This window comes from Protomyctophum parallelum (assembly GCF_964188405.1).
Source record: "Protomyctophum parallelum genome assembly, chromosome: 21".
Lineage (NCBI taxonomy): Eukaryota > Metazoa > Chordata > Actinopteri > Myctophiformes > Myctophidae > Protomyctophum > Protomyctophum parallelum.
In genome coordinates, this window is record NC_139713.1 from 21,043,016 (window position 1) to 21,057,988 (window position 14,973).

The 14,973-nt window shown below is 41.4% G+C and overlaps 1 protein-coding gene across 3 annotated transcripts in view; it reads left to right on the top strand.

Annotated features, from left to right (window-relative positions):
- Positions 1-14,973, top strand: part of LOC310878796 (uncharacterized protein) — a 174,520-nt gene that overhangs the window by 134,439 nt on the left and 25,108 nt on the right. For all 3 annotated transcript variants that reach the window (XM_083793192.1, XM_083793193.1, XM_083793194.1), the window contains 11 exons: positions 6,351-6,404; positions 6,651-6,758; positions 7,161-7,214; positions 7,872-7,925; positions 8,529-8,582; positions 8,671-8,724; positions 10,717-10,824; positions 11,426-11,479; positions 11,947-12,000; positions 12,217-12,270; positions 14,309-14,362. In XM_083793192.1, the coding sequence (XP_083649318.1) occupies positions 6,351-6,404; positions 6,651-6,758; positions 7,161-7,214; positions 7,872-7,925; positions 8,529-8,582; positions 8,671-8,724; positions 10,717-10,824; positions 11,426-11,479; positions 11,947-12,000; positions 12,217-12,270; positions 14,309-14,362 (702 nt within the window). The remainder of the gene's footprint in view (positions 1-6,350; positions 6,405-6,650; positions 6,759-7,160; positions 7,215-7,871; positions 7,926-8,528; positions 8,583-8,670; positions 8,725-10,716; positions 10,825-11,425; positions 11,480-11,946; positions 12,001-12,216; positions 12,271-14,308; positions 14,363-14,973) is intronic.

Sequence of the window (14,973 nt, forward strand, 5' to 3'; positions counted from 1 at the left end):
CAAGCCACACACATAGTGCTCAGACCCAGCCAGCCACACACATAGCTCCGTAAGGAGTGGTTGCACCACTCAAACAATCTTCAAAAAACTGAAGAGGCTACTGGTGATTGGAGAACCTGATTTGGACATGATCTGATGCAGGACAATGTCACTATGACAGAAAGAGAAGATGGGTCTGGCCACATTCATTCACCCCATAATCTCAGTGGAAATTGGGGAATATGTCAGAAAACTGGAATGTGGGAAAATTCCTTATTTTTACATTTTCTTAGTTCAAACACATCTGTGGGCTTTCTCTCTCTATGAACAGAAACAAGTTGCGATGCGGCCCCTCCCCCTTCACTTCACTTCACTTCACACACACACACACACGACTTTGTCCCTATAATGTGCATGGGCTATGGCACCGTTCCACTTCCTCATATCACGCAAGAGACGCCACACACCAGTATAGAAGAGAGATAGTCACAGGTCACTTACTCACTTGTTGTAACTTGTGGGGGCTATATTGTCTTCCATGAAACATATTTCGAAGCGATGTTAAACTCCGCATGGCTCATTTCCATGCGTCACACAGTCAGGGACCCTGCTGACGATTTGGTCCACTAGTTGTTTACCCTCCTGCATATATCAGCGCTGCATGCAGATCGGCTATTTTACCGTTTGTGTGGACGCACACATGAGCGTGCGTTATTACGCGGCAGAGCCGCAGAGAAAATTGTTATTTATCATTATAATGCTTGTGAAATGGCATGTGGTGCGTGGTAAAGGGTTAAATTGCGTGACTGTCACACTCAAAGGGTGAGACATGGCAGCTCTGGCTTAGCTAACAACACTGTAGAGCTCAAGAACCTGATGTTAGATAGGAGACTAAGGAGAGTGTGGAGGGCAGCAATCCAGGAGTGCTGAGTTGGTGTTGGCTAGAGTCGCTATGGTGGCTTGTTTGTTTGTGTGTGCCTAGACGGCGTGGTGTTTGCCAGTACTGGTGGGCCAAATGTCAGGGCAGAATTTTTTATCCGGTCCAGCTCTGTCGAATAACAACACAGAGATTTAAAAACTCAACTAAAGGCAAGGGTGAGAAAAATGAAAATAGGTCTTGAGATGTGCTTTAGAGGTAGGGTGATATTTCGTGGTCAAAACGAAACCTTTTTTTGTTACTGTATCCTGACTTCTTTCTCTATCCTGATTGGATAAAATCGGTATGCTGACCTGAAAATGAATTTTCTGTTCGATAAAAACTTCTGTTAATCTGATATCTGATATGAAATGGGGCAAGGTTTAGTTTGCAAGATGATGGTACGGTGTGATTCAATGTGGTAGTTAGGGACTGAATTCATGTTGCCAATAATGTTGGAATGGTGGATACATGGGTGTTAAGAGTTGTGTTAGAGGTGCATGGACCAGAAGAAAAGCAGGGCTGACCGAAGTCACAGAGGCAGTATAGATTCAGAGCCGGAGCTGATCGGCCAGAGAGGTAAACAGTTCATGTTTTGGTAGTGTCCGTGGAGCTACGAAGCGCCGCAAATTGGGACCGGAGGGGGGCCTCCTATCCTGGGGTCAAGAGTGGAACTTGTCGATTTTTGGCCTGGCACCCTCCAGGGTCCAGGTCGGTGGGCAGGGGCATCCAAGCCAGGCACAGCTGAGCTCAGTCCAGCCCCCGTGGCGAGGACTGTAGAGTCCAATCCCACCTTGGTGGGGGGAGGCGGGGACGGTCGAGCCCGGTGTCGGGGACAGTCACATCCAGCTCCCGTATCTTGGAGGGGGTGAGGCGGGGCAGCTCCCGTATCTTGGAGGGGGTGAGGCGGGGATGGTCGGGTCTGGACGAGTTGTATCCAGCTGCGGGGACAGTTGTAGCTCTGGTGGAGCCATTGTCCCCACGACCCGAGTACGGATAAGTGGTTGAAGATTGATGGATGGATGGATGTGCACGTCACCATGAGCCCCACTTTGATTGGTCCTCTGGTCTGCAGCTGAGCCGTGATTGGTTCCCTGTGACGGACACCTGTGACACACTGAAAAGAAAATTAAAAAGTTACATATTTTGTATTTGAACCATTAAATTGCTATGCTCAGTATTGATATTGATCAGTATTTTTTATGTAGTTGCTCAATGATCGTAATCGACATGTACTGTAATCCATCTACTGTAGTAGTACTCACCATAACAACAACAAAACACACCAAAAAGAACGACAAAACATATCACAATCACAAACGTAATCAGCACATTATACAGCATATCATGCCTATCCATTCCACATCGATCATAATCGCAGGAGGCTCTTCCACAGTGTCAGCCTTTCGTCAAATCACTAAATCAGAGTAAAAAGCAAGTTGATTAGATTCAATGCTTTGAAATAATAATTAAAAACAAAATGTAGTTAACGAAGAAAAAAATTAAGGGACCCATAAAAAACGTGTCCACGACCCACAAATGGGTCCTAGACTCACACCCAGTGCTTTGGAAACAGTGCGGTACAGTAAATACATGTGTCCATACAGGAGAGGAAGCTATTCAGCACTGAAAGACATCCGATGAGACAATAACAAGCTAAGCATAAATATCTCAATTTAGATTATTCCTGATGAACACAACCTACACATTCCAAGAGACATTCCCACATTGGCCTCCATAACAGTTGAATACCATAATGTGCACTTAAAATACTTTTATTTTTTCTTCAACCAAGGTTCATGTTTTAGGTTATTAGAGAAAGTGAAAGACGAGTGTCATTTATTTTATTATTTATTTCCTTGGTTGGAGAGAAAAAAGTTGTCCTTTAAGGTTTCTGTACAGTAATTATGCAAGACCATACTACACGCACACTGAAATCAGAAGTCATTAAATAAATAAATAAGCAAGCAGACAAAATTGGAATTGAAATACACGCTGATAAATGGGTACTCTCCCCTGAATGGATGCAACTGTTGACCCAACTGATTTTTTCTGTTTACTAAAGAGCAGGAGAGTTGGGGATACCCCTGTTACTGAACAAAATCACTCAGTACAGTACAGCCTTATGTTTTTAACAAAAAACTAAAACAAAAATAATAATCATTTACACCACCTTTAACTACAACCACAATTATTTAATTGAAATGATTCAACTTGTTCTGCTGTTAATAATAGTGAATATACTCACAATCTCTAAGAGGAGCTCTGGGCAAGATCTGGCTCATTCTCATTCTCTTTTGGTAAATTGCTCTGCTCTACTTCTAAAAGCATTCTACTTCCTAGTACTTTTAAGATCGAGAGGGAGGAAGCGTACTCCACACCGATGCAACATGACCCAACAAAACGGTTGGACATTGCAGAGCAGTGGTGTAATGGTGCTAATTTTTTCGGTACCACAACATTTTAATTTAATGCACACGCTCGCCTACACGAAACAGCAAACACACAAAAGTAGACAACTCATGACAAATTAATTAAATGAACGACTATAAAAGAACAGTAACAACACACTCTACTAGCCCCATAATACTGTGTTGAAAATCTACTGGTTACGACGTGTCAATTTGTGACTTTGCCACACACACGCGCGCGCACACACACACACACACACACACACACACGCACGCACGCACGCGCGCGCACACACACATGGCTGTATTGAAATTTAGAAAAATAAGACATGATAAAGTGGTTAATTTATTATGTAGTTCAGGTTTTTGAAATGTAGTGGAGTGAAAGTGTATACATACAGCAACGGACTATTGGCACGCTGCCTCTGATTGGCCTACCGAATGTCCCCTTTTGTTTTTTTTGTCAGGTATAGGATTAAAAAAGATCAGAGTAAGTATTATTTATTATATATATTTGAGTAACCTAAAAAATATACCATTTGAAAATATTAACTGAAAATACCTATTGGAATTATGTTTTATCATTATCATTTTACTCGTTGATCGTTGTCACCTGTACAACGAGGTATAGTCTACTATGTATACTGTAGAGTGTAGATTGTAAGGATCGGGCATTCGTGGAATGAGCAACACAGCTATACGTGTGGGTAGCGCCCCCAAAAAATGTGCCAAAATTGTAAATGGTTGGTATACCAAGCCTTGCTTTGAGTTGTTTAGTGGATTGGTTGATTGCACTCTCCCACAGTAATAAGGAAAAAACAACACATGGTTCTGTTCGTCACACGTACAGCACGTATACTCGTACAATTGGGTTGAGGTCTGAGATTGCCTTTAATGATGACAAGTTCTGTCTTGCCCGTGAGAGAGATACTGTTCCATACCAAACCAAGCTGTTGTGGCATGGGTAAATAAATACGAACCACTTGACATTTTGGCAAATGTTTTGGGGGCGCTACCCACACATTTAGCTGTGTTGCTCATTCCACAAATGCCCGATCCTTATAGGCCTATACCCTTCCGACGTGCTCTGTATATTTTACGATCATCCTTTTCCACGTGTCTGATTTTCCAAGTAACATGCAGTCAGTTTCAGGCAGTGCAGAATGAAAACAAGCAACGTAAAGTGTGGCGTTTTACTGGCGTAAAACTTGTTGGAGAAATGAGGAAATGAATCGAATGAATTTAAAAGGTTTATATTATAAATATCCGAAAGGCATATAAATATTGATTAAAACTAAGGGTATTTTTTATATAATTTCAGTTAGTTTTAGTTAGTTTTGTGAACACACAATACAGTTTCAGTTTAGTTGTCGTTTTTTAATTTATTTTTATTTTTTATTAGTTTCAGTTAACTTAAAAAAAAATTCATTCTAGTTTTCGTTTTTTTATTTAGTTTTAGTTAACTATTATAACCTTGCTAGTCACGTGTCACATTCGTGAGCATGGAAATGGTACCGGTGTCACTGCAGTACCAGTACATGGTGACGGCCCCTTTCCACCACTGGTCACATGATCACACTTTGCGCCGATGCGGTGAAAAGACCTATAGACCACGAAGGGGTGAAGTTTCCCAACACTGCATAACAGGAAGACACGACACCTCTTGTGCAACCACGGTGCTGTGCATCCGATTACTTTGTGAAAACAATCTTATAACAGCACATTAGCAACAACAGCAGAGCAATTAAAGTGCCTTTCGGTACTTACAGTAGAAAAAGCGCTATATGAATTATTATTATTATTATTATATTATTACTGGAACAGTGCCCATTGGGGGGGTGATCAGGTGTGATCAATTGGCTAATAAAGGACGATGTTGCGCACCATTGTGATGTCAGTGATGTCACTCAGAACAGGCCAGCTCCATATACAGTATGGAGATCCTATAGGGGTGATCTGGATTTGGGCCCTGTCCTGACCCTTGGCAGAGGCTTTTGTGCTGGTTCTGGACAACCGGCTTTTTGTGCCAGTCCTGGACAACTGTGGGTCCGTCCGACTCAAGCCGGGCACTGGGAGTGCCCTGTGGTGGTGTGGAACATGTGTGTCGAATTTGAAGTCGGTGGGACGAACCCATATACAGAGTTATTTGTCAGGCATGCCCAAATATGGAGTCTATACGCAGATGTCAGAACATGCCCCACCCAGTTATTATGTCTGTGTCCATTCTATGCCCATATATGGAGTTATTTGTCAGGCATGCCCAAAACATGGAGTCTATTCAGATGTCAGAACATATTGTGATGTCAGAACAGGCTAGCTCCATATTTGGAGCTAGCCCGGCCAGAGGCCTTTGTGGCGGTTCTGGACAACAAGGCCGAGCACTGCACTCCATGTGGGGGTGTGGAACGCGCGTGTCGGATTTGAAGTCGGTGGGACAAACGGTTCTCGAGTTACGTGGATCACAGGCAGAGACTTGGTGCATTTATAGATAGATTATTATTTATGTTGAGATGTGATCTTTTTTTGTGTATATGTAAAAGGTAAAGCCCTTATTCTGAAATGCCAAACGCTTAACAGGAAGTGCCTATTAACATTGTGTATATATTGGCTGAATAAACGGCTGGCCTCAGTTGTGTTGACACTGAAGGAGTGGATGTGAGCTGCTGCCTACTCGTCTATTTATTTCCTCCGTATGCCCGACTAGCTCTATAGGCTGTCTAGATTCTTTCTTGATCACTGCAATGGTAGCTCTGCTAACAATTTAGCTGTAAACTGGCCACTGAATTAGACTACTTGCTGTGGCATGATGTACCGATATCCGTATGGCTATCATACAACAGCTCTCAAGCAATCTGAGCTATGATATAAATAGTGGCATGTGCAACAGTTCAGGTATGTGTGAGATTGACAGATGCGGACAGACTGCACATAATGATTCACTGAAAAGAAAAAGACAGTAGAAATATGTGACTACTACTCACTTTCACATGAACCTTTCTGATAATTCCAATGAGGAAACCTGGCTTGTCTTCTTTCCTCTCTAGGGGAATGTCGGTGATCCTGGTGAACGTGGGGGTGCCGGACCCAAAGGGGAAAGGGTGAATATAATTAAAGAACTAGGCTACAGCTATTAGTAGTGGTAGGTGTGAGAGTGATGCAGTAGCAGTAGTATAAATAGGAGTAGCAACAAAATTAATCACAGGTGTGGCAGAAGTAGTAGTAATAGCCTATTAGTGTTACTGTTAATATTATATTGATTACTTTTTGTGATCTTTCGTTGGTAACATTAGCATTTGAGAAGGTCTGAATTGGTGATGCATTATTCACATTTGTTTTTGTTTTAGGGTGAACTTGGTCCTCATGGATTCTCTGGTAGAGAGGGCCCTTGGGGAGCTCCAGGGGAAAGTGGTGACAAGGGACCTAAAGGAGAGAAGGGCCACCTTGGACTGCTGGCAAGTATAATATTTTACCATGCAATGAATGAATGAATTAAATGACACACATATAATGTGGCTGAAGTTTAATGACAGTTCTAAATGTACAATATACTGTACGTACTGTATGCCCTTTCTCTAACCATCCTCAGTTGCTAGAATAGTTTTCATTGATTAGCAAATTCTTACTTTATAACCTTTTTGATTTTGAATGCAAAATGTTCAATGCTCATTAACACACACACACACACACACACACACACACACACACACACACACATATATATATATATATATATATATATATATATATATACACACACACACACACAAAGAGAAAGTCCACTTCTACAGTGCCCTGTTCTACACAGGGCATGATTGATGGGCCGATGTCATGTTGAACTTGTCATTGTCACACAGGGTGAACCTGGGCTCATGGGAGAAGTGGGCCCTGCGGGCTTGACAGGTTTGCAGGTGAGACAAAAAGAGAATGACAACTATAAATCCTGATAGTCATTGATCAAGCATGCAAATGTTTTGTGTTGACTTCCAGACTTTGCTGTGCGATTCAGACAATCACATGACTTTGATAATCACACTTGAGAGCAATCACAGTCTTAACAAATTTACTGCTTCTTCTGACGGAAGGTTCCACCAGTTAGAACTGCTTCTGGCGTAACGTTCCGTCTGATAAGCTGAATCTACGGAGCTCTCCATGGTTTGGATAAAACGCGCAATGTTCGGAGGTCTTTGCTGATTATCCGGTGATTTAGATGGGAACATTGGTTTCTATAGAGCAAGGATAGCTTAATTTTAGTTCGCTAGCATTGACGCTATTTATTTAGCATCTAAAATGGCCGCCCAAACAGGATGTAATCCAGCGTGTGTTACACTACAAACGGCTCAGCGGTCTGCGGTTGGCTCTGCGTCCACGAGGTGGCAACAGATGGGTTAAGCCTGAGTTATACATAATCGTACTATACAGTAGGTGTCACTCACTGAAAATAGCTGATCTGTAACCTTGCAGCGTGATGCGTGGTGACCTTGAATTTTACCCTTGTTCAATGTGTTTTTGCATGTAAATTTACCCGTGTATCAAAATACAGTTGATATGTTTTTACTTGTTTTTAGGGCATCGTGGGTTTGAAGGGACCCCCAGGGCTTGATGGACCTCAGGGACAGACGGTAATAATGCTTCTCACACATGACATGAATCCTACAGCCAGAGATAGGCAGGCATTCCACATTTACAATCAAGTGGCTCATCGAGAAACTGAACATGAACTTACCAAGATTCTATATCTTATATTTATTAAAAAAAATAAAAAAACGTTCTGTTTATGATTTTATATCTAACAAAACCGCAACAGGTCTCAGGAATGTGCTCAATTAGCCTGAACTTGGGTTTTGTTTTCCCAATTCCATCAGTAAAAACGTTGCAACGTTGTTGCATGTTTCCTCCATTAACCTATTATTTCACATTCATTGCTCTCTCTCTCTATTTCAGCTGTGTAGGTAATTGGCTTTCACCAATGCCTGTGAAGCAGGACAGTCTTTTGGTACACACCAGTTCATAACATTTATAGTTAACTAAACTCTGATAAAAATCACACCCGTGTGAAGTGAGGGCCACTCTTATCTACATCATCATACATCATCTAATTCCGGACAATTAACTTGTGTGTTGTTTACACAAAGCAAAATTGAGAAATATACTTCATTTTGTAACTGCGTTGCGCTAAAATGTGATTGTAGATTGATTAATAAAAATGAACATCCTTCTCGCAGGGAGAGTCTGGATCCACTGGAACAATGGGACCTGCTGGGTTAAGGGGCTCTCAGGTATACATCATATACACTGCCTTTCAGTCATAACTGTTACACTGTGTATGTAGAGTATGACATAACAACCCCATCATTATGTTCATAGGGACCAGCTGGTGCACCGGGGGTCAGAGGTGAAATGGGAAAGCTGGGGCCACCAGTAAGTGTTACCTACTTATTGGAAAAGCCACTCCGTTCAACAGTACACATGCACTCGATTGGGGGGGGGGGGGGGGGATGACAGATACAATTATGAAACTTAAGTATTTAGCATATGTGACCAGTGCCAGCAGAATATGCCTCATGTCGCCAGAATGAACATGCCTTAAATCAATAAATAAACTCGTTTTTTTTTTAAATGTGATTTTCTTTTTTTTTCATATTAATACAGTTTGAATGTTGAAGAAGGTTTTCATTCAAACAGATTGTTCATTTGGGCAAATGAAATGTATACATTTATACGTCAAAGTGGGCTTGTTTTTTAACAAGTTTCTGGAGGCAGAAGAGCGCAGTTCCGAGATTTGCATGTTGGTTACGATTGGTCTGGAATCTCTTTGTCCTCAGGTTTCACGCTCTGATCACCGCCCATTAGCGTGCTTGTGTTTGTAAACACAGAAGTATTCTGGGCATTTGGGTTAGACTTTACAGAAAATAAACAAAACCACGTATAGCTACTCGCTGAAATACACTTCCCAGCTTGGAGTCTTTCACCAACAAACAACAGGCTAGAAGCTAGCTAGCCTAGTTAGCTAGCCGTCTGTGTTGTGTGTTAAAGAGCAAAGAGATCACACGTCTTTTCTTTTAATCACAACTCGCTCATTTCTTGCTCATTTAAAAAAAGGTTATATACTATGTAAACTATGAAATGCAGGCTTTCATTTGGTATATAGAACGTTTGTGTAGGCCGTCTCTAAGAAACGGTATCAATTGAAAAGTAAATGTCGGAAAATCGCTTAATTTTTTTCCTCGCGCACCCAGCAAAGAGCTACGTCTTTTCAAATACGGCCGTTAGTACTGTTAATTCAACATCCGGTGAGGGGAGGATACGGATCGTGTATGTATTGTGTATATAAATCAGGGCATACAGTGGGTGGGCTTTAGACCGGATGTAAGCCTTGCACACTAAATAGACACCCGATGTAGTATGAATCCACCCATCGAATGCACAGGAATTACTATAAATGAAACCAGGCATTGTGACTGCATGTGGACAGATCTGTTTATTAAAATAGCAAATCTACAAGCGCACAACATCATAGCCTGATGCGTCGATTTTATTTATTTAAAATACTGGGTCAATTGTCTGACTTTGATTGCTTAAAGTAGACCTGCATAAAATGGTGTACTGCAGCTATTTACAACCAGGTAGTGTATAAGTTAAATTGAACACTTAACTTAATATTTAATACTTGAATACTTATACTTAGTATTTAATACTTAGTACTTTCAAAAGGGTTTATTGGGGCACCTTACAAATTGCATTGTTTGTTCTACTGGCTTAAACATGTCAGTGTTTCTAGTGTTGCACTGTTGACAGCTAAAACGTCCTATTGTCTCTTGTCCCTCCCATTGTCACACCCACTTCTGTCCAGCTCTAAGGTGATAAAATGTTGTGAATATTGAAAAGGGCTTTTCTCAGCTTTGGGTGAAAGGCCCCAGTCATTTTAAAATGGTTATATCTCCTTCAATTATTGTCCAATTTCATTGAATGATACATCATATGAAAGCTTACATTCTGTACTTTAATAATCTGTAAAAATCTGAAAAATGGAAAAGGCGACATGAGGCATGTTTTGTTGGCACTGGTCACATATTGTCTCTGTCAGGTGGAAACCTAGTAGGTCCAAAACTGTTACTTTTCAGGATTCAAATTCCAAAATAGCAAAAGTAGGCGGATGCTTTTGTGTGACGCTGTTGTGTGATCAAGTGAGGCCTTAATTTACGGAAGAAAAAAAAAATCAGAATATGAAGATAAGAGGTTTCTGCCCAACAGAGACGGCGCTACTAACCACAGAGACTTATATATAAAGTGAGAGTTGAACCTGCTGGCCCACAGATGACCCCAATGGAATGGCCTTTGAGCTTTACTGCCGTCTGTCTGTAAACAGTATTATGTTTGAATGAATTGCTTGATGAATCATGTGTATGCCAGGGTCCAGTAGGAAGGACGGGGCCTCAGGGTGAAATCGGTGCCAAAGGAGAACCGGGGCTAGAGGGGCAGAAAGGAGAACCAGGAAACCCAGGCCCAGCAGGAGAACAGGTATTCCCTTCTCTCACACTAGTCCATTGTAGTGAAGGAAATCTATTATGATTACAGTATTAGTTTGGACATTAATTTAAAGCTGCCCCAGTTGAGGGTGTGCGGCTATAGTGCCTCAGCCAGCTAGCTAGTGCACGCACGGAGTCACATTGGCCCAAGTTTTTCCCAGGTCGCATTTGTTTGCCGTCAATCAGTTGGTAGCTTATTATGTCGCCATCTCGTTGTCCAACTGCAAAGTATGGAAGTGTTGATATGTATCATTTCTGTCTTGTCACCCCAACATGTAGACTGGTCACATGCAATGCACTTTCCAACTCCATCTGGTGGCCAATTTAAATTGTTACAATTTCTCCAAAAGAGGGGTGCTGCAACATTATTGTTTTATTTGGTAAACATAATCAACGTGAATGTGAAACAATTAACAACCTCTTATTGATTAATCGTGCACATCCCATGCTGCGTACTGTCTGTCTATCAACTGATGCATACAGTAATACTTGAATATGAAATAGCAATGTGAATAAACACATACATCTACATTGATTAGAGTGTGTACATGCCAAACAACTGCTTTCTGACAGTATTCCTCCTTCTACTGTAGGGTGAGGATGGTCTGCCGGGAATAAGGGGACCTCCAGCACTTCCTGGGTTAGAGGTAAGAAAAAGTGAATAGAAACACTTTTCACCACTTTTGATCAGATATGAATCTTCTGTATTTAATTATTATTATGATATAGGAAGCTTTTTGTGTAGCACCCTTCATACATGGAATAGCAAGTGCTTTTCAATATTAAGAACATACTGTACATTATAATACAAACTAATTAAGCAGTAACACACTAGAGGGCCTGCTATACCATGATATATTGGCACTGACTGTGCTGCTTTGGTGTGCATGAGACCAAAGGTAGAGTGCCATAGATAAACACATCAGTGCCAACATGACACAATATGGCACAACCTCAGGTTTTAAAGCCTAATAGCTGGTATTGCCATTATACCAATTGCAATTCTTCCCAGAATGCTTTATGGCTTCTCTGGGGTATCTTGTCTTGTGCGTGCTGTTGTGTAGCCCCAATATATACTCTATATGGTATTTGTCTTTTCTTTTTTCTTCTTAAGGGACCGCCTGGTGAGGCCGGAGCCCAGGGCCCACCAGGTCCACCAGGGATTGAAGTGAGTCTACAGTAGTAAATAAACACTGAATATTTAAAATACAGAGACTATTTTCAGTGTGCCATATAAAATCTATATATGTAGTATCTATTGATCTATCAATCTATCTCTCAATCGTCAGATCAATTGTCCATCAGTCTATTGTTCTATCTGTCCATGTCTGGTCAGTCTATCTGTATGCATTCAGTGTCTTCCCGTCTGTCTGTTCAATTGCAGGGAGCGAAAGGTGGCCCAGGACCTGAAGGAAAACGTGCTTTGAAAGGGGAGAAGGTGAGATCCTTATATTCCATTCACTGCAGCCTTTTTATTCATTTAATGAAGTAGTCATTCCGTCTGAAAATAAGACTTCTCTCTTTTTTTTCTTTTTCTTTTTTATAACTTTATTTATAAGATTTTCAATTTTTGTAGACAAACAACCCCACATATACCCCACCCTCCCCGGTTCCATCACAAAACAAGACAACAAGAACAACAACAAAAAAACAACAATAAAATAAAATAAACGGGTAGTAAAGGATATAAATAATAAATGAAATAAATAAATACAATAAAATAAAATTTGCCTTTTACTAGATTAAGGGGCTACACAGTGAACCAAATTACATGTAGGAAAAACACTTAGGACACATCATCAAAAGACAGTGAGTCGGAAGACAGTGAAAGGGTGAATTCAAGGAAAGGGGACCAAGCCTTTACAAATTTCTGGCGAGATTTGAACCTGTTGTATCTGAGCTTCTCCAATGGTATAAAGGATAGAACATCCTTGACCCAACTTGTAAATGTTGGAGGTTTATCAGATTTCCAATTGCGGAGAATAAGTCTCCTCGCTATGAGTGAAGCAAAAACTATGAAATTGGCTTGAGGAGAGGTAATTGGTGCATCGTCGTTGGGAACTCCAAATATAGCAGTTATCGGGTTGGGCGCAATTGGCATATGACAGATGGTTGAGAAAGCATCAAAAATACTATTCCAAAATGGGTTCAAGGAAGTGCATCCCCAGAACATAATGTCCAAGAGAGGCTGGCTCCAGATGACATCTTATACAAGTAGAGTCAATGTCAGGATACATTTTAGATAGTTTTTCTCTCGAGAAATGCAAACGATGTACTATTTTGAATTTAATTAGGCAATGTCTAAGACATAAAGAGGTAGTATGAATACGCCTCAAAGAGAGTTCCCACGTCTCTTCCTCCAGCTCTAAATTCAGGTCCTGTTCCCAGGCTGATTTTGTTTTATCCAAGAGAGGAGGGCCAATCTCCTGTAAAGCCTTATATATATTAGATAGGCTACCTTTGGTGTATGGGTCCCAGTCTAGTATGGTGTCTACTATACTCTTATCTGGCATAGCTGGAAATGGAAAGTGTTCCTTAGCAAAACTTCGAACTTGGAGGTATCTGAAAAAGTGAGAATTTGGTAGCTCATGGTCATCTTGGAGGTTTTTAAAGGATGCAAATGTGCCATCTATGAATAAGTCGCTAAAGAAAATCAAGCCATTGACGTGCCATGTTTTAAAAGCTGAGTCCTCTCGCAAGGGAGGAAAAAGATGATTGTTGGTCAAGGGCATATGGCCACACGTATTATTAAAATCAAAGTGTTTTCTGAATTGGCGCCAGATTCTGAGAGAGCTATTTATTACTGGATTGCTAGAGCGTATGGAATTACCATTTGGCAGTGAGGAGCACAACATGGCCACTAGAGAGATCCCAGGATCAGTTAGTTTCCATACTGGCCCAAATTGGACCATGTTTGTATTCATGGACCGCAGTCCGCAATAACTCACCTTTTTAATATTTGCCGACCAGTAATAAAACATAAAATTAGGCAACCCCAGGCCTCCTGATGGTCTTGGTAATTCCAAAAGAGCTTTTTTGGCAAGCGGACGGGCTTTATTCCAAATAAAAGTAGAAATACAACTATTAAGATCCCGGAAGAAGGTTTTAGTTAAGAACAAAGGAATCATTTGGAATAGATACAAAAAACGGGGCAAGACAGTCATTTTAATTGTGTTAACTCTGCCTGCTAACGAAACGGGCAACGAAGCCCATCTCACGAGATCCGACTTCTCTCTTTTTTGATTGAATACTTTATTAACAATTATACAATAATGCTAAAAAGGATAACGCAAATAGCCACAAGGGCTTGTTTCCATTGTGGTCCGACTGTATGTGTTCAATTCATCAAGACTTGCTTCACACTTTCAGTTGTCCCTTCCAGAAATTAGATAAAATATTGAGGGGCAGTTCATGCATTCACAAATAGAAAGCGTAGATCTGAAACCAACGCCCCCTGTCCCCGTTCTCACCTACAGGGAGATGACGGTATAGATGGATCAGCGGGGAAAACGGGTCACATCGGAAGGAGGGTAAGACCTAGATTCAACCTCTTTACATTCAGGAGGTGGATTGCAGGTGGTGTGAGAGTTTGGGGAGGGGGGGTGTGTGTGTGGGGGGTGTGTGTGGCGGGGTGTGTGTGTGTGTGTGTGTGTGTGTGTGTGTGTGTGTGTGTGGGGGGGGGGGGGGGGGGGGGTTAGCTTCTGTCACGCTTGAGCCTCAGCACTGCCACTGAAAGAACACTTGATTGACTTGCTGTTTATTAATTCAGTGTTAAAATCAACATGATTGATGTGTGGAGGAGTCTATCGGTGGCGGCTGGATGATAGATGGATGGATGAAATGGTGAATGGATTTAATGTGTAAATGGATGGATAGATGGATGGTTGGGTAGGTGGATGGATTTCAAGAGGTGAAAAGTACATAAAAACAGACCCATCTGAACTGTGTGTGTGTGTGTGTGTGTGTGTGTGTGTGTGTGTGTGTTGGGGGGGGGGGGGGTCACTATAAGTCACTGTGCGGTATTTCCATACTCAAGCAGACATGGAGACATACATAGGGACCCACATTTCTGTTCCTTGGATTGGCTAGCACCACTCAGAAACTGTAATCTGTACTGTAGTGTGCTGTACTGTACACCATA